Source organism: Heterodontus francisci, chromosome 35, assembly GCF_036365525.1.
Source record: "Heterodontus francisci isolate sHetFra1 chromosome 35, sHetFra1.hap1, whole genome shotgun sequence".
NCBI lineage: Eukaryota > Metazoa > Chordata > Chondrichthyes > Heterodontiformes > Heterodontidae > Heterodontus > Heterodontus francisci.
Window position 1 is genome coordinate 25,136,874 of NC_090405.1, and position 20,324 is coordinate 25,157,197.

At 47.4% G+C, this 20,324-nt stretch overlaps 2 protein-coding genes and 1 pseudogene across 2 annotated transcripts; 2 read left to right on the top strand and 1 right to left on the bottom strand.

Moving 5' to 3' along the window:
* Nucleotides 1–1,024: 1,024 nt before the first annotated feature.
* On the top strand, nucleotides 1,025–2,760 carry LOC137350409 (histone H2A-like). The gene is made up of 2 exons (XM_068015071.1): nucleotides 1,025–1,384; nucleotides 2,704–2,760. Exons 1-2 carry the CDS (start codon nucleotides 1,025–1,027, stop codon nucleotides 2,758–2,760), a joined length of 417 nt encoding a protein of 138 aa, XP_067871172.1.
* Nucleotides 2,761–2,855: 95 nt separating this feature from the next.
* On the bottom strand, nucleotides 2,856–3,510 carry LOC137350458 (histone H3-like). The gene has a single exon (XM_068015102.1). The coding sequence runs from the start codon at nucleotides 3,327–3,329 to the stop codon at nucleotides 2,856–2,858; it is 474 nt and encodes a 157-aa protein (XP_067871203.1). The 5' UTR covers nucleotides 3,330–3,510.
* Nucleotides 3,511–17,076: 13,566 nt separating this feature from the next.
* LOC137350765 (U2 spliceosomal RNA) lies at nucleotides 17,077–17,211 on the top strand (annotated as a pseudogene).
* Nucleotides 17,212–20,324: the final 3,113 nt, after the last annotated feature.

The following is a 20,324-nucleotide window of genomic DNA, read 5'->3' on the forward strand; positions in this document are numbered from 1 at the left end:
TCAGAGCCACCCACAATCTCTCTGAAAAAGCTACAACATAATCTCTCTGGTTTTGATTTGTTTTTTATACGAAGAGTCTGGAACTTTCTAATTGCCTTTCTGATCTGTGTTTTAACCCCATGGATTCTGGGTGATTCAGTTTCACTGTCTGTGAGATCTTTGTGTCTCTGCTTAATCCTTCTTTGGCCTCCTGATCTCGAGAGACAATGGGTAAGCCCCTGGAGGTGGTAATAATGCCGCGTAAATTAATTACTGATCACTGACCCCAAGTGCGCTTTGATCTCGGACGCGTTCATATTCGGCCCCTTTTCTGTATTTCATTAATATAAGATGACACATCACTTGTTTCCCTTGTTTAAGCTCGGCATCAATAATTAATAAGTACATTATCTGGAAACCCCGCTGTTGTAGGAACCCTCAGTCTCACATTTCAACACCTGACAGTAAAAATCTTCTCTCCGCTTTTGTCTCCCACAAATAGGTTCAATCTAGAATCAGTGATGCGGTATCTTGACAAAGATTGATCTGAAATGTATCCGCTTGCAGAATGTTGTGAATGAGATTTTCTGCCGCCGCTTTCAGACTGTTTCAAAAAGGACGGAGAATAAACCCGAATAGATACCGGATTGTAAAAGTGTATCTGCAACTTGTAACAAAATGTAGAATAATTCAAGAGGAGAAAGATTTTAAATATTTGTTGTAAAATGAAATTATCTGTTTTTGCGATATTCTATATTTAAGCCGTTCCTTCTTTGACAAATCTCTTGGCGGGCTTTTCAAATTTGAAAAATTGTTTGGAGTCTGACAATTTGGCGCCGTTATTTTCCGCCCTCATTAGCGTGGAGTCTCCGGATTGGTGAATTAAGCAGCTCTCTGAATGGTCACATAAAATCATCATGAGACGCAGAAACAGAGTGACCAATCAGCAGTGTCCCCACCGCCATTCCAGCCTAAGGTTCTACCTTAGTGACGGATGTCAACGGATTTCAGCATTCTTTGTGAAAGTATTTGTGAGATTGTGGAAATGTCTGGAAGAGGAAAGACCAGCGGGAAAGCTCGGTCCAAGGCCAAGTCTCGCTCCTCCCGGGCTGGACTGCAGTTCCCGGTGGGCCGGGTTCACAGGCTCCTGAGAATGGGCAACTATGCTGAGCGTGTGGGTGCCGGAGCCCCGGTCTATCTGGCTGCTGTGCTCGAGTATCTGACCGCTGAAATCCTTGAGCTGGCCGGTAACGCGGCCCGGGACAACAAGAAGAGCCGCATCATCCCCAGACACCTGCAGCTGGCCGTCCGCAACGACGAGGAGCTCAACAAGCTGCTGGGAGGGGTGACTATCGCTCAGGGCGGGGTGCTGCCTAATATCCAGGCCGTGCTGTTGCCCAAGAAAACCAGCGCTCAGAGCTCCCAGAAAAAGTAAAGCGGCCGAAATGTCATCTAAAAACCCAAAGGCTCTTTTCAGAGCCACCCACAGTCTCTGTGAAAGGGCTGGTTACTGTCAGGAGGGAGTCAGAGATGGAGTTATTGTAACAGTGGATTGACCTGTTTCGCATCTGTCCAGGTGTGTTTTCAGTTCCCTCTCTGGATTGCGCTCTGTTTCTCTGCTCACACATCTCCCCTTCTAGTTAAGTGAAGAACTGAACTACAGGGTGTCAGAATCAACAATTTAATAAATCCCGCTGCCTTCGATTTTATAAATCCCAAGAGCATCTCGGTGCATTCACGAGAAGTGGTTCGGAACTGATGAATTAATTTAAGAATGGAAGTGTTTGGGTTAATTCTCTGTTTTTCATTTAGACCATTTGAATTGTGTATTTTTCTCTCCGGTGATCTGAGCGCCGCTTCTCAATGAAAATCTGCTCCCGGAACAGAGATGGGGCGGCACAGTGGCGCAGTGGTTAGCACCGCAGCTCCAGCGACCCGGGTTCAATTCTGGGTACTGCCTGTGTGGAGTTTGCAAGTTCTCCCTGTGTCTGCGTGGGTTTCCTCCGGGTGCTCCGGTTTCCTCCCACATTCCAAAGACTTGCAGGTTGATAGGTTAATTGGCCTTTATAAAATTGCCCCTAGTATAGGTAGGTGGTAGGGAAATATAGGGACAGGTGGGGATGTGGTAGGAATATGGGATTAGTGTCGGATTAGTATAAATGGGTGGTTGATGGTCGGCAGACTCGGTGGGCCGAAGGGCCTGTTTCAGTGCTGTATCTCTAAACGAAATGCAGGACGGAAGAGGCCATTCTCGGGCTGTGTGTTTCTCTCCTAACCTGATCTGTTTAGACCGCACTGTTCCCAGAGGACGGAATCAATCAGAGTTGTGCACACACAGGAGCTGAGTCCATTGCAGCGCTTTAATATGTGCCTTCTCCCCGGTCCTCCCTATTCTCTGGACACAAAACTGTCTATTTTCCCGGCGGCGGGGAGAGTCGGGGATTCTCTCCCCGCAGTGTCAGGGTCTGCAGCCCCGGGGAATTGGCGGTTCGAGTCAGAGTGACCGAGCTGCCTTACATATCCTGTGTACTGATCTCCAATGGATTCAAATATTAGTGAACACATTGGGTAATGTTTGTAAATAACGCTCCTGTGAATGGACCCGGCTCCATTAATTATTTCCAAATAAAACTGGGATCTATTTCTTTTCCCCAAATGCCAGCTAACGAATCCCAGGAGCTGAACAGCAATGAGTCTCCGGTAATGCTGCTTTCTAAATTCCAGATCAGCTCTGTCCTACAGGCCTTTACCGGATACCATGTGGCCGCCCCTCCAATCTAATGGGTTTGATGATGAACAGAGATGGCAGCTCTTTCCTTTGCTGATTTGGTGGCTCTGAAAAGAGCCCTTGTTACACTTGTTACTGAAACCGGGTTTTAGGCGCGTTCCCCGCGGATGCGGCGGGCCAGCTGGATGTCTTTGGGCATGATGGTGACTCGCTTGGCGTGGATGGCGCACAGGTTGGTGTCCTCAAAGAGCCCCACCAGGTAAGCCTCGCTGGCCTCCTGCAGGGCCATGACGGCCGAGCTCTGGAAGCGCAGATCTGTCTTGAAGTCCTGAGCGATCTCTCTGACCAGCCGCTGGAAGGGCAGTTTGCGGATGAGCAGCTCAGTGGATTTCTGGTAGCGGCGGATCTCCCTCAGAGCCACAGTGCCGGGTCTGTAGCGATGAGGCTTCTTTACTCCACCCGTGGCTGGAGCGCTCTTCCGGGCCGCTTTGGTAGCCAGCTGTTTGCGAGGAGCTTTCCCTCCGGTCGATTTACGCGCTGTCTGCTTTGTCCGGGCCATTTTCTCAACGGATTCTGCACAATCTGAGACACACAGCCTGTTAATACTGAATCTGCTGCACATCCGCCTTTTTAAACTCTGTGAGGAACCGCCCTGAGCAGTAATTGGCTGGAACCCGACACCCAGTCAGTTTAAACCAAACTCCGATAATAAACAGAAACACAGGAAGCTATTACCTCCGATTGGCCGATTATTACTGATACATCAATTTTTAAAAAACCGCCAATATCAGTGCCGGAAACAACGGTTTTGACAAAGGAAACATTTGCTTTCATTCTTAAAAAGAACATGATCAGAACATTTCAGTGATATTTGTCAGCAAAGATCTTTTACAGCAAAGATTTTAAACTTGTATTATTCTACACTTTGTCACAAGTTCCAGATACACTTTTCGAGTCCGGTATCTATTCGGGTTTATTCTCCGTCCTTTTTGAAACAGTCTGGAAGCGGCGGTTACACAGCATTCTGCAAGCGGACACATTTCAGGTCAATCTTTGTCAAGATACCACATCACTGATTCTAGATTGAACCTATTTGTGGGAGACAAAAGCGGGGAGAAGATTTTTACTGTCAGGTGTTGAAATGTGAGACTGAGGGTTCCTACAACAGCGGGGTTTCCAGATAATGTACTTATTAATTATTGATGCCGAGCTTGAACAAGGGAAACAAGTGACTGAGAACTGATCTGTCAGCTTTTATTGACGAAATAGTACAATAGCGAAAATGAACGCGCGTCCGAGATCAAAGCGAACATGAGGTCAGTGATCAGTAATTAATTTACACGGAATTAAGTAGAGACACAAAGATCTCAACAGTGAAAGTGAATCACCCAGAATCCATGGGGTTAAAACAGAGATCACAAAGGCAATTAGAAAGTTCCAGACCCTTTGTATAAAAAAAAAATTGATAGCATCGGGGTGATGTTGTAGCTTTTTCAGAGAGATTGTGGGTGGCTCTTAAAAGAGCCGTTGTGTATTAGCTGTTTATTCAGTCTATTGTGCAGTATTACTTGGAGCTGGTGTACTTGGTCACCGCCTTTGTCCCTTCCGACACGGCGGGCTTGGCCAGCTCCCCGGGCAGCAGCAGGCGCACGGCGGTCTGGCTGCACTCCCCTGGTGAAGCATCACTGTCCTCCGTATTCAGAACTGAATACCTGCTGGAGAGTGAGATGCACTCGGGGTGTCCTGCACTTCCTGCCTGATTCTTTTTGACTGCCTTGTGGTCACCCATTCCCTCTCTCCCTGCGTACTCTTAAGCTGTGGGGTGACCACATCTATGAACATGCTTTCCATGTAACTCTCCTCATGAATGCACAGCAGTGTCTCCAGCTGCTGCTCAAGTTCCAAACCCAGAGCTCAAGCAGCCGCAATTGACAATACTTACTTGCACAAATGTTTTTTTTAATTTCCAAAATATACTTTATTCATAAAGATCTGTAAAAAATACATTACAAAACAGTTCCAAACAGCATCAAGTCAAAAAATACAAACAGTGCAAAGGAGGTCAGTTTCCTTCAATACAGGAGTGAGTTGCCTCACAACTCTTCCATTTCATTTTTCATGCCATATACATTTTACAGAAAACGAAAAATTTCCCGATACAGTTTGAGGGGTTTCCCATGGATCCAGCCCCTACGTTCAGCCTGGTGGGGGGACCTTACACAGTGGTCTTTCCCCATTGAGCCTTTGCTGCGGCTGCCCCAAGCTTTAGTGCGTCCCTCAACACGTAGTCCTGGACCTTGGAATGTGCCAGTCTGCAACATTCAGTTGTGGACAACTCTTTGCGCTGGAAGACCACCAAGATTTGGGCAGCCGAAAGGGTGTCTTTCACCGAATTGATAGTCCTCCAGCAGCAGTTGATGTTTGTCTCGGTGTGCGTCCCTGGGAACAGCCCGTAGAGCACAGACTCCTGTGTTACAGAGCTGCTTGGGATGAACCTCGATAAAAACCACTGCATCTCTTTCCACACCTGCTTTGCAAAGACACATTCCAGAAGAAGCTGGGCAACCGTCTCTTCCCCACCACAGCCACTTCGAGGGCATTGTGCGGAGGGGGTGAGACTTCGGGCATGCAGGAAGGATCTCACCACCAGCCAAGCTACACCTTGGTGCTTGTTTGAAAGTTCTGGTGATGATGCATTCTGCGAAATGACTTTGGCGGTCTGCTCGGTGAACCATCCGACAGGATCCACCATCTTCTTTTCCCGTAGGGCCTTGAGAACATTCCGTGCAGACCACGGACTGATGGATTGGTGGCCAAAGGTGTTTCCCACAGAAACTGTTCCACGAAGGATAGGTGGTACGGCACAGTCCAACTGGATGGAGCGTTCCAGGGCAATGTGACCAGACCCATCCTTCATAACACTGGGGACAAATAGAACCTCAGCACTTCGTGACACTTGGTGTTGGCGTACTGGGGATCTACACACAGCTTGATGCAGCCGCACACGAAGGTAGTCATCAGGATGAGGGTGATATTGGGTACATTTTTCCCGCCCTTATCCAGAGGGTTGAACATCGTGTCCCTCCGGACCCGGTCCATTTTGGATCCCCAGATGAAGCGGAAAATGGCTCGAGTGACCACCACAGTGCAGGAGTGGGGTATGGGCCAGACCTACGCCATGTACAGCAACAACGTGAGTGCCTCGCACCTGATGACCAGGTTCTTACCCATAATGGAGAGAGCTCGCTGCTCCCATGTGCTCAGCTTGTGTTGTACCCTGGCTACTCGCTCCTTCCAGGTTTTGGTGCACGCCCCGGCCCTTCCGAACCATATCCCCAGCACCTTCAGGTAGTCTGAGCTGACGGTGAAGGGGACAAAGGATCGGTCAGCCCAGTTCCCAAAGAACATGGCCTCGCTCTTGCCATGGTTAACATTGGCTCCCGAGGCCAGTTCGAACTGGTCGCAGATGCTCATCAGTCTGCGCACAAACAGCGGGTCCGAGCAGAGGACGGCGACGTCATCCATGTACAGGGAGGTTTTAACCTGAGTGCCTCCGCTGCCTGGGATTGTCACCCCTCTTATGTTCGCATCCTTCCTAATAGACTCAGCAAAGGGTTCAATACAGCAAATAAACAAGACCGGGGAGAGAGGACAGCCCTGTCTGACTCCAGATTGGATCAGGAAACTTTCCGATTCCCACCCATTGATTGAAACTGCGCTACTGATGTTTGTGTAGAGCAGTTTGATCCAATTGCAGATTCCCTCCCCAAGCCCCATTTTGGAAAGCACGTCCATCCTGTAGGTGTGCGATATCCTGTCAAAAGCCTTCTCCTGGTCCAGGCTGATGATGCAGCTGTCCACCCTCGTGTCCTGTACATAGGTGATCGTATCCCTAAGTGGGTACAGTACAGGTCTGGTCAGGGTGAATCACCAACTCCAGAGCAGACTAAATTCCACTGGCTATGACTTTTGACGGTATCTTGTAGTCAACATTAAGCATTGAGATGGGCCGCCAATTTCTGATTTCAGCCCTCTCCCCCTTCCACGTCTAGATGAGGGTGATGATGCCTTTCCTCATGGATTCTGACATGCTGCCGGCCAGGAGCATACTCGTGTGCTTCCAGCAGGTCCGGGCCGACCCAGTCCCACAGGGCCGAGTACAACTCGACCGGTAAGCCGTCACATCCGGAAGTTTTACTTATCTCGAAGGACTTGATGGCCTTTGTCAGCTCATCCAGAGTTAGCGGCTTGTCCAGTCTCTCCCTCCTGCTGTCATCTAGGACCTCTGTGATTGATGACAGGAAGGCCTGGGAGGCTCTGCTGTCTGTGGGCTTCACGTCATACAGCCCAGCACAAAAGGATTTGCTGATCCTTAGTATGTCGGACTGCGAAGACGTCACCGAGCCATCCTCTTCCTTCAGGCTGCTGATAACAGAGCTCTCTCTGTGTACCTTTTGGAAGAAGTAACACGAGCACATCTCATCATGCTCCATGGAGTGGACTCTGAACCGGAAGATGATCTTGGAGGCCTCCGTGGCAAAGAGCGAGGAGTGCTGGCTCTTCACCTCATGGAGGTCCTCCTTGACCTCGACCCCCATCAACTGCAGCCAGAGCAGATTTTGCATACTTTTCTGGAGTCGGGACATTTCCCTCTGTCTCTCTCTCGCCCTCTGAACACCTTTGAAGATAAAGAACCTCTTGATGTTCTCCTTGATCGCTTCCCACCAGTGAACTGGAGACTCAAATGGGGGGGGGGGGGGGGGGGGGTGGTTTCACGGTCTTCCAACCGTTGTAATCCCTTTTGAGTTCCTCCACGTTCTGTGGGATTAGCAGTGTAGCATTGAGCTTCCATGTCCCCCTGCCAACCCACTGGTCATCCTGTAAGTGACAGTTAGCCAGTAAGAGGCAATAGTCGGAGAAGAACACCGGCTTGACGTCGGTGGATCTGACCGTGATAGCACGGGACACAAACAGGAAGTCAATGCTGGAATGGACAGATGCATCCGTTCTTGGTCTACACTGCGCTCCGTCTGCAGGTTTGCTGAAGACGTCGTGCAGTTTGGCATCTTTTACTGTTTCTATTAGGAATCTGGACATAGCGTCCAGTTTGCTGTCGTCTCTGCCGGATCGTCCAGATGCATCGATGATGCCGTTGAAGTCACCGCCTAGGATGACCAGCCTGGACGTCGCCAGCAGCAGTGGGAAATGCTGGAAGACAGTCAGCCGCTCGCTGCATTGAACCGGGGCATAGACGTCGATCAGCCAGAGTGGAGTATTGTTGGACATTGCATCTGCTACGAGGTGGCGACCTCCAAATGGTTCTCCAGGACACGGGAAGCATCCAGGAGCTCCCACATAGCACAGGAGGTGCACTCTCGAGGTTGAAGCCCCCCTGCCATTCCTTTATGTTCACTGTTTTTCGGCTGCCGCATACCATGATGGGCCAAGTGGCCTCTTTCTCTGCCTTAAACCTTCTATGATTCTATGATGCTCACTAACATTATCCCCTTTTCATATACAGCACCACAGAGAGAGAGAGAGAATCAGTCCGACCATTCGTAACAGTGTGTCCATATCACACTGTATTACACATTCATATGCATCATCAGAGACAGTATTAGTGACACAATAAAGTGCATACATATCATCCTAAATAATTGGATCCCAAACATATGTACAGCATTAGAGAGGGAGTGTCAATAGTGCATTTTCTATCAGTGTGTCCATATCACACCCAATAACTGGATCCCGCGTTTTTATAGAGCACTAGAGACAGAGCTGAAAGTGAATAAGTGAGAGAGAGAGAGAGATCCCCATCAGCAGTTACAGGCTGACCTGGAAGCCTTATTTTATCTTGAAAGATCCGTGGGAGACAGACGGTACAGTCTCATCTCTCACTATATTGTATCATAAACAGACACATTATTATTCCTAGACTCTGTGAAACAGTTCGTGAGGTGAACAATGTTCCAAATTTAACGCTCTTTGCACTGTTGAACTCTGTAATCTTTCAGCTCACACCGTTCGATATGACTGTCAGTGAGGGACAGTTTCAATGTGATGACATTAATCTGGGACTGTTACTGTCAGATATTAACTCCTGCGCGATCGCAGCAAACACAGCGACTCCCTCGGAGGATTGCTTTGAGAAGACGGGTGAATGAAGAGCAAACACAATACAGGGAATGATCTCAAACTGAGCTTCAGAAAGGGGGAATCCCCCAGCTTGAAACGTTCTCTGACCTTTCCCCAAAGCCCCAGTTCCTTTGCTCAAACTCGGAGAAAACTGAACTGGGGAAAGTTCCAATTTATTTTTGTTTTCTGAATGATTGGGGAAAGAAGCGCATGCGCGATGCAGTCCCGCCCACCTCGCTGATTGCCTGGCAAAAGGCCCGTTTATTCCTACTCTCTGTTTCCTGTCTGTCAGCCAATTCTCAATCAATGCCAGTATATTACCCCTAATCCCATCGGCTTTAATTTTGCACACTAACCTCTTATGTGGGACCTTATCAAAAGCCTTCTGAAAATCCAGATACAACACATCCCCTGGTTCTCCCTTATCTATTCTACTAGTTCCATCCTCAAAAAGCTCCAGTAGATTTGTTAAGCATGATTTCCCTTTTGTTAACCCATGCTGTCTTCGTCCAATCCCATTTATGCTTTCCAGGTGTTCTGCTACCACATCCTTTATAATAGACTCTCGCACTTTCCCCACTACTGATGTAAGGCTAACTGGTCCGTAATTCCCTGTTTTTTCTCTCCCTCCTTTTTTAAATAGTGAGGTTACATTTGCCACCCTCCAATCTGTGGAACATTTAGAAAATTATAATACAATCATGCAGAGTCAACATGGATTTATGAAAAGGAAATCAAGTTTGCCAACATTATTAGCGTTCTTTGAGGATGTAAGAAGCAGGGTAACTGAAGGGGAACCAGTAGATGTAGTGTAGTTGTATTTTGAAAAGGCATTCGCTAAAGTGCCATGCAAAATGTTACTACACAAGGTCAGAGCTCTTGGTGTTAACGGGTACTATATTATTTATTTTATTTATTTAGAGATACAGTACTGAAACAGGCCCTTCAGCCACTGAGTCTGTGCTGACCATCAACCACCCATTTATACTAATCCTACATTAATCCCATTACCATCTCACATCCCCACCTTCCCTCAATTCCCCTACCACCTACCTATACTAGGGGCAATTTATAATGGCCAATTTACCTATCAACCTGCAAGTCTTTGGCGGTGGGAGGAAACCGGAGCACCCGGCGAAAACCCACGCGGTCACAGGGACAACTTGCAAACTCCGCACAGGCAGTACCCAGAATTAAACCCGGGTCGCTGGTACATGCTTACTAACAAGAAACAGAGAATTAGGATAAATGGGTCATCTTCAGGTTAGCAAACTGTAACTCGTGGGGTGCCACAGGGATCAGTGCTGGGGCCTCAACTACTTACAGCTATATTAATGATTTAGATGAAGGGATCGAGTGTATTGTAACTAAATTTGCTGTTGACACAAAGAAAGGTGGGAAAGCAAGTTTTGTGGAGGACACAATGAGTCTGCAAAGCGATAAAGACAGGTTAAGTGTGAGGACAAAAATTTGGCATATTAAGTATAATGTGGGAAAATGCGAGGGTATCCACTTTGGTATGATGTATAGAAAAGAAGAATATTATCTAAATAGGGAGAGACTGCAGAATGCTGTGGTATAGAGGGATCTGGGTGTCCTCTTATATGAATCAAAAAAACTTGCATGGAAGTACAGCAAGTAATTAGGAAGGCTATTGGAATTTTGGCCTTTATTGCAATGGGGATGGAGTATAAATGTAGGGAAGTCTTGCTACAACTGTACAGGGTGTTGGTGAGACCACACCTTGAGTGTGCATACAGTTTTGGTCTCCTTATTTAAGGAGGAAAATATTTGCATTGGAGGTAGTTCAGGCAAGCAACACTTTTGGTTGATTTCAGGGATGAAGGTGGTGTCTTATGAGGAAAGTTTCACCTGGTTGTGCTACACTCATTGGAGTTTAGAAGAATGAGAGGTGATCTTGTGAAACATATAAGATACTGAAGGGGCTTGACAAGGTATTTACTGAGATGATGTTTCCCTCATGAGGGAATCAAGAACTGGGGAGAACAGTTTCAACATAAGGGGTCTCCCATTTTCGATGGAATTGAAGAGGAATTTCTTCTCTCAAAGGGTTGTTGTTCTTTGGAATTCTCTACCCAAGAGGATGGTGGAGGCTGGTCATTGAATATATTCAAGGCTAAGTTAGACTGACTTTTGATTTACAAGGGAGTAAAGTGTTATGGGGGCAGGCAGGACAGTGGAGTTGAGACTATGATCAGATCTGCCATGATCTTATTAAATGTTGGAACAGACTCGAGTGGCGGAATGGCCTAATCCTGCTCCTAGTTATTATGTTCTTACATTATAATGCCAGGTGGAATTAAAAACCTGACTTGCGCAAATATCCCTGCTCCAGCAGGTATTCCCATTCATGGAGCAGTGCAGATGTTGGGTTGTTCCTGGATGTCACTAAATTGTTATAAAACTACCAAAGAAAACCTGATCAGCAGAAGCTGAGTGCTGCAGTGGAATCAGACACTGACACTGACACTCTTTGTATTACTGATCATCCTGTGTGGTTGGTCATAATGATTATTAATTGAAATATTACATTCATGTCTTTTCTAGCTTCCACTTCAATTGATCTTGAGTTACAAGAGATATTTTTCTTTCTTTCTGTCGGAAAATACTTGAAGGAACCAGAAGGATTGTGATGATTCCCCAGCACAAGGATATGTACAGTCCACTCCTTCTAACACAGAGTAGGTAAATTATCACTCCCAGAGCTCATAGACACAGACAGGCCATGAGTTCCACAGTCACAGAGAGCAGAAGCAGTCAGACTCACACTGATCCCAAGTTCCAGAGACACATTTTCAATCCAGCAGACAATCAAACAAAGCAGGAGAGGCAGAAGTTGTTTCCAATTCACCCCAACTCAGTACTGCAGAAAGGTAGGTCCATCGATCTCAGTTCAAAATCACACCCACTATCAAATTGAAAGGCACTGGATCAATCCCACAAGAGTGCACCCTAAGCTACAAATCAAATATCAGGTAGAGCAGCTGATGGAAAGGTACAGAATGAATCCTAATAATGTAGCCCAGACTGCAGACTGAGTGACAGATTACAATGTAGTACAAACATCTGATACAGTATCAAAAGAAAAGTTACAGTATTATGTCAATTAGTGCAAACTGCACTACACATTACATACCAATCCAATAATCTCTGTAAGAGCTGTACTGAATGATATCTTATCAATTGAATGATTCTGATTATACTGAGCATGCCATGTGTGAGTTTGAAATATACGTTGTCATTCACAAATGTGTTCATACAGTTACAGACTAAATACTAGTCCAAAAATCTCAAACCACAACTGAGTAAAACACACAGTTATAATGTGCAGTGATTTATATTTAAAAATACCAGTGAGACAGGGCGGCACAGTAGCGCAGTGCTTAGCACCGCAGCCTCACAGCTCCAGTGATCGGGTTCAATTCTGGGTACTGCCTGTGTGGAATTTGTAGGTTCTCCCTGTGTTTGCGTGGGATTCCTCCGGGTGCTCCGGTTTCCTCCCACATGCCAAAGACTTGCAGGTTGATAGGTAAATTGGCCATTATATAAAATTGCCCCTAGTATAGGTAGGTGGTAGGGAAATCTCGGGACAGGTGGGGATGTGGTAGGAATATGGAATTAGTGTAGGATTAGTATAAATGGGTGGTTGATGGTCGGCACAGACTCGGTGGGCCGAAGGGCCTGTTTCAGTGCTGTATCTCTAAATAATAAAAACAAGAAAATAGTGATACATTATGGCGTTAAACAAATAGTTCTCAATACCAACCCTGAGATACATATTAAGTACAGGTACAGAAGAATTCCACACTCATACAGCACCAGCGTCACATAGATACAGAATGTATCACGTTTGCAGACAATACCAGTAGCTGAGAAATACAAAATTAATCCCACTGTAATGGACTGTCCTAGAGATAGACACATAAAAAATAAATTGTAACACACATTCAGTACCAGAGACTGCCAAATGCAGAATGAGACCCACACTCATATGTAGTACTAGAGGCTAACAGGTAAAGAATAAATACAATATACACTTCCAGTACCAGAAAATAATATATGCATAACAGATATCACTCACATACATTAGCAGAGATTGACAGACAACAGAATGAATCCCACAATCTCATTCAGTACCAGATACTGACAGGTACAGAATGAATCCCATACACACTTTTCTAGGCACTGAAAGACATAGGAAGAATTGCACAGTCACATACAATAGAAAACACTGACAGATACTGTAGGACTCACATGCTCACAGTCAGTACCAGATACTGTTGAAAAGAGAGTTAATCCCACACTTGCATTCATTGCGAGAGACTGACAGATACATAAAAGATATCCACACTCACATAGAGTAACAGACTGACATGCAGAACTTGAACCACACATATGCATAGTACCAAAGTCTGAAAGGTATTGAGTCAATCCCATAATCAGATACAGTGTCAAAGACTGATAGGCATATTCGAGTTCACTTCCATAGAATACCAGAGATTTTCACGTACAGAATGAACCTTATTTCACATTCAGTCTGAATACTGACAGATACACAATGAATCCTACAATCATACTCAATACCAAGTTCAGATAGACACCATATATACCCCCCACTTATTCACAGTATCATAGACTGATGGACACAGAGTGAGTCACAAAATCAATTCATTTCAGAGACCAGCAGATAAAGAGTTAATCTCACTCTCACAGAAAGATCCAGAGATTGACATATGTACAGTGAGACCCAAGCTCACATAGAATGACAGACACATAATTAAAACCACATGCATATATAGTACCTTAGACTGACACATAGAGAATGAATCACACAGTCATATTCTGACTGTAAGACTGGTGCATACAGAATGAATCTCACAATCACATTTAGTTTCATAGACTGACACTGAAATAATCTCACACTCAGACACAGTACCACAGACAGATAGATGTAGAATTAAACTCGCTGTCACATAATGTACCAGAAAGTGTCAAAATGAATCTCATACAGTAAAAAAGATGGATGGAATTTGTCTCACACTCAAAGTAATAGGTTTTAAGCAAGTGAAGCGGGGGTGGGGGGAGGTGGGGAAGAGAACAAAAGGGAAGGTGTGTAATAGGGCAGAGGGCAGCAGAGATTAACTGACAAGGAGGTCATGGGGCAAAGGCAAAGGGAGTGTGCTAATAGTGTAGTGAAAGACAAAGTATTAGTGCAGAGAGAGTGTTAATGACAGAATAATCAACAGTTCTGTCCAAAAGCACAAACTCAAAAAAACAAGTTTAAGGCAGGCACATGGTTAAAAAAAAAAGATAAAATAAAATAATTTTAAAAAGGGCCGGTCTGCTCTGAAATTATTGAACTCAATGTTCAGTCTGGAAGGCTGTCAAATGTCTAAAAATGTGTCAGAAAATGAAGTTCTGTTCCTCGAGCTTGCTTCACTGGAATGCTGCAGCAGGCCAAGGACAGAAGTGTGGGCATGAGAGCAGGGTGGTGAATTGAAATGGCAAGCAACCGGAAGCTTGGGTTCATGCTTGCAGACTGAGCAGAGATGCCCTGCAAAGCGGTCACCCAATCTGTGTTTGGTCTTCCTAATATAGAGCAATCGCACTGTGAACAGTGAATACAGTATAGAAAATTGAAAGAAGTACAAGTAAATCACTGCTTCACCTGGAAGGATTGTTTGTGGCCTCCGATGGTGATCAGAGAGGAGGTAAAATGGCAGGTATTATACCTCATGCAATTGCATAGGAGGTGTCACGATTAACAGAGGAGTTGACCAGGGTGTCCCGGAGGGAACGATACTTCGGAATGCTGAAAGGGGAGGGAAAGATGCGTTTGGTAGTGGCATCAGGCTAGAGGTGGCGGAAATGGTGGATAATGATCCTTTGGATGTGCAGGCAGGTGGGGTGGAAAGTGAGGACAAGGGAAGCCCTTGTTCTGGGAGGGGAGGGGCGAGGGCAGAGGTTCAGGAAATGGGTCAGACACAGTTGAGGGCCCTGCCAACCACAGTGAGGAGGAATCCTCGGTTGAGGAAAAAGGAAGACATATCAGAAGTGCTGTTGTTGAAGGTTACATCATCAGAACAGATGTGTCGGAAATGGAGAAACTGGGAGAATGGAATGGAGTCCTTACAGGAAGCAGGTGTGAGGAAGTGTAGTTGAGGTAGCTGTGGGAGTCAGTGGGATTAGAATGAATATTAGTGAACAGGATTATCCCCAGAGATGGAGGCAGAGAAGTCGAGGAAGGGAAGGGAAGTGTCGGAAATGGATCATGTGAAGGTGAGAGAAGGGTGGAAATTGAAAACGAATTTGATGACGTTTTCCAGTTCAGGGCTGGAGCAGGAAATGGCACTGATACAGTCATCATTGTACCGGAAAAAGAGCTGGGGTGGTGGTTGGATCCTGAGTAGGACTGGAAAAGGAAATGTTTGACAAACCCCACAAAAAGACCGGCATAACCATTTACAGAGATAGGGGACAAAGAATCATCATGGAAAGAGGCATGAACTTCAAGTCCAAAGCTGAAGTGACAGGATCAGAGGAACAGCTGTTTGTTCTGCGGTGTGGACTTTGGTCAGAGCTGTAAACAAGCAGTTCCACAACAAAGGGGGAGAACTCAAAATTGGAGTTGTGCCTTTCAGGAACACTGCCGGGAAGCACTTTTTCACAAAGGGGAGCAGGAACCTGGAATTCTCCCCGAAAAATCAGATAAACCTGAGGGTCAATTGACAATTTCCAACCTGAGATTGAGAGATGTTTATCCAGTGACGGTTTGAGGGTTTATGAAATCACAGCAGGTAGCTGGAGTTAAGATACAGGTGAGCCAGGATCTAATTGAAAGGTGCAGCAGCCTAGAGGGGCTGAATGGCCTACCCCCCATTTCTATGCTCCTATGGCTGCAACAGGGCAGAAACAGCTGCGAACATACGTTGCATTTCACATTTAACAGCAAAAATACCAGCAGTCAGGAGCTGAAAAGGGAAAGATGACCCCTCGATGACCTGAGAATAAGTACAGAATGGCCTCCTTCAGAACTGGTGATTTTATCAGGATAAGATGCCGAACATTAGAAATTAATCCAACGGGAATCGCCATCCTCCGCCTCCAGGAATTGGACAATATAATGCTGGGATGTGGGAGTTTGGTTTGGGCAGGGGGTTGGCTGTGACACCACGAACACTCCCTCTCCACCTCCTCACTCCATCACCCCACCCCCTTCCCCTCTCCATGGGACCCCGGCATCATCCGATCCACAGACACTTTCCAGCAGACATCACTGGAGAGTAAGTGGAGTCCTGGTTCTCTGTCTCCATTTTCCCTGTCCCACCCATGGCCACTGAGGCTCCTCTCCCCCCATCCGCCCTGAGAGCAACTAACCCACCTTGTCCATAAATTTAAACTGGAAAAGTGTCTCGTAAAGAGCAGGAGCAGAGGGGAGGCTGTAACCCATCAGAGAGGATTGTGTTCCTGAATCCCCAACTCTTTCTGCCATGTTTCCATTCAATGTACACACTCTCTCCTTGGTCTTCACCGGAGACTTGTCATTTCACGATTCTTTCCAGGGAATTTCTAAAGATGTTTTCCCCATCCCTCCAGGATTGGCCTGGAGTTCTCAGCACTCCCTCCATTGCAGTACTTTCTGAAATACTACCCCTGCCATGTAATAGTCAAGAGAGACAGAGGGGAACGAGGCAGATCAACAGGATGTCTGGCAGGTTCAGTGTGAGACGGTAACACTGCCGGGTAAAGGCCGCTTTCCAACTCCAATCTTAACACAGGAGATTCCCCAAACAGCTGCAATAAGGTGTTTGTAAACTGCTGGAAGTGGATGTGTGTGGAAACTGAGTAGATTATTTGTTATAGAATGGACTGGGTTTAGGTGGGAATATTACTTAGTGTTAATTGTCGCGGGACCATATTTAAAAGCTCCAGCTTTCTGGAAAGCCTTGACTATGAAGGCCGAGTCTGGAAGGGTTTGTGTGGAGAGCTGGGTTTCGGTTCTACTGTTAATAAAGTGTTTGGAATTGGCAGCCCGGAGGAAACTGGAGGTGGAGCTGAAAGATGAGGGGTCGTTCTCTGTCTGTCTGTCACTCGAGGTGTCTCCTCCCCTTCCTGCGCTCTCTGCCTTTCTCAGGCAGGTCCGGGCGGCCTGCATAAAATAGAGCCTGAAAGAGTCTGTTTCTTAGATTGGGCAGTGATCTGAGTGAAGAATCATCATGTGTCGGCCTTTTGGCTAAGATCAAGTGTAGTATCTGTTCTTATCAGTGCTTACTTGGTTGAGAAGAGACCATGATCATTGCCTTTTGATCCTGGGTAGGCTTTGAATAAAATGGCTATAACCAATCTTCGAGCTTCAGGCCAGGGAGTGCGTTACACCGCTCGAGTTTCGTGAAGGACAAGGAAGGAGATGCACCGGTCGATCGCACCTTCTTCATCAAGAAAATCCTCTTAGATTGCTGTGGATTTCAAGCTGTGGACGTCTTCTGCCTGCAGGATTTCCCCAGCAGTGGATACTACGACGTGACGTTCCGGAACGTGGCGGGATGCATCAAGTTCCTGGAGGCGTTCAAGGAGAAAGGGGACCGGGCGCTGCTGTCGATCCTCACAGTGGAGCCGCTCTTCACGCTTCCGTCACAACAGGACCAGGTGGTGACGATTCACCTCTACAACCCCCATGTTCCAGTGGTGGTGGCCAGGTACGTCGAGGTGGCCGGCAGCAGCACTGATGTCAAGGACCCCTTTGGGATTTGGACCAGCAAGCGGCAGGTCAAGGTGACCTTGAAGGTCAATCCCAGTGGAGCCATCATCCACCCTCCCTCCAGCTTCGCTATTGGGGGAAGTTGAGGGTTCTTGGTCTACGCTGGGCAGCCCAGAGTTTGACGCACCTGTGGCAAATCTGGTCACATGGCAGCCAACTGCAGCACGGTTGTCTGCAAGAACTGCAAGAAGGAAGGCCATCAGACCAAGGACTGTAAGCAGACTAAGTGTTGCAACTTGTGCGGTGCGGCAGGCCATCTCTACAAAACCTGCCCCAAACGCTGCCTCAGTTATGTTCAGGCGGCAATGTCCAAGGAAAGGCCGGGAGAAGGTTCGACGAAGGTGTCCGGTGCTCGAAAGGAGACAAGCAACCTTCTCCGCAGTGAGGAACTTCAACCTGAGAAGGAGAAGAAAGGGGAGGCAGCTGAAACCAGCGACCCAGCACCTACCCTGCACCCGGAAACCCCTCCTCCACAGACAGAATCAATGGAGGAGGAGGCAGCAGATGGGCAAACAGGTCAGTGGCAAGTGGTACAAAGGAAAACCACAAAGAAAAAACCTCCAAATGCGGAACAGGCCACCACCCAAACCAATGGCAAGAGGAGGCTACCATCTGAGACAGACTACAGCAGCTCCTCTTCACTGGATGAGGAAGTGCCGGAGCGACAGCACCTTCAAAAGAGGCAGCAGAACTCCAAGGAGATGGAAGATAAAGCCCCCCAGTCCCCGGGCACTGGAAGCTGTGATGGGCCCGGCGTGCCTCAACCCCAAAGCGCCACATGTAACGACGTGGCCAAAACATCCCAGCTCCGGGACACCGAGAGCAAAGACACATCTGGCGTACCTCAGCTCCGGGAAGCCAGGAGCAGTAATGTTTTCGAGGAGGAACAGAGAGAAGCAGCAGAGGACAACCCAATCCTTGCTGCCTACAAGACGCCCCCCCCGATGTCACCCCAGCGGAACAAACCTTGCATGAAAAACCAGGAGGGGTTTCTGAGCCCAACTAATGTGAAACAGCTTGCGCACACGGTGTGTATGTAGGAACAACCTGAAGGACTGGGACTAGCAAGGACAAATGGTATGGGAAGCAACAACTAACTTTTTTTTTAATGGGTGTAAGGATTGCTTCCATTAATGTGCGTAGCATTAAATCTACTACGCGATGTGTTTCAACCTTGGATTACCTCGCCAAGGTCAAAGCTGACCTACTTTTTCTGCAGGAGTGTGGAATACCACACCTCAGCACCTACAGGCAATGGTCGCGATGGTGGTCCCACGGACCATCGATCTGGTCGGGGGGTAATGATTGCCGTTCCTCCGGCTTGGGTGTTCTGCTGCAGGGAGGTAACTTCACCATCTCCGAAGTTAAGGAGGTGGTGGGCGGTCACCTCCTTGTAGCAGACATATTGTGCAACAACGCTCCGCTCCGGTTCATCAACGTGTACGCCCCGGTACAACGCAGCGAGCTGCTGACTGTCTTCCAGTTAAAGATGCCAAACTGCACGATGTCTTCAGCAAACCTGAAGACGGAGCACAGCGCAGATACACATGGTCAAGATCGGACGGGTCTGCCCGTTCCAGGATTGACTTCCTGTTTGTGTCCCGCACTGTCATGGTCGGATCCATTGACGAGAAGCCAGTGTTCTTCTCCGACCACTGTCTCTGACTGGCCAACTGTCACTTACAGGATGACCAGCGGGTTGGCAGAGGGACGTGGAAGCTCAATGCTACACTGTTGACCCCAGAGAACGTTGAGGAACTCAAAAGGGATTACAAAGGTTAGACGACCGTGAAACCCCTCTTTGAGTCTCCAGTTCACTGGTGGGAAGCGATCAAGGAGAACATCAAGAGGTTCATTATCCTCAAAACGTGTTAAGAGGGCGAGAGAGAGACAGAGGGAAATGTCCCGACTCCAGAAAAGAATGCAAAATCTGCTCCGGCTGCAGTCGATGGGGGTCGAGTTCAAGGAGGACCTCCAAGAGGTGAAGAGCCAGCAGGCCTTGCTCTTTGCCACGGAGGCCTCCAAGATCATCTTCCGGTCCAGAGTCCACTCCATCGAGCAGGATGAGACGTGCTCGCGTTACTTCTTCCAAAAGGTACACACAGAGAGCTCTGTTATCAGCAGCCTGAAGGAAGAGGATGGCTCGGTAACGTCTTCACAGTCCGGCATACTAAGGATCTGCAAATCCTTTTATGCTGGGCTGTATGACGCGAAGCCCACAGACAGCAGAGCCTCCCAGTACTTCCTGTCATCTATCACAGAGGTCTTAGAGGACAGCACGAGGGAGAGACTGGACAAGCCGCTAACTCTGGACGAGCTGACAAAGGCCGTCGAGTCCTTCGAGACGAGTAAAACTCCCGGAAGTGACGGCTTACCGGTCGAGCTGTACTCGGCTCTGTGGGACTGGGTTGGCCCAGACCTGCTGGAAGTATACGAGAGTATGCTCCTGGCCGGCAGCATGTCTGAATCCATGAGGAAAGGCATCATCACCCTCATCTACAAGCGGAAGGGGGAGAGGGCAGAAATCAGAAATTGGCGGCCCATCTCACTGCTTAATGTTGACTACAAGATTCTGTCCAAAGTCATAGCCAGCCGAGTCAAGTCTGCTCTGGAGTTGGTGATTCACCCTGATCAGATCTGTACTGTACCCGGCTGGACGATCTCCGATAGTCTCGCGCTACTCAAGGATATGATCGCCTACGT

Coding starts and splice junctions, on each gene's coding strand:
- LOC137350458 (XM_068015102.1), bottom strand. CDS start 3,329: ATGTGCAGCAGATTCAGTATTAACAGGCTGTGTGTCTCAGATTGTGCA.
- LOC137350409 (XM_068015071.1), top strand. CDS start 1,025: ATGTCTGGAAGAGGAAAGACCAGCGGGAAAGCTCGGTCCAAGGCCAAG. Junction 1,385..2,703: donor CCGTGCTGTTGCCCAAGAAA/ACCAGCGCTCAG, acceptor TCTAAATTCCAG/ATCAGCTCTGTCCTACAGGC.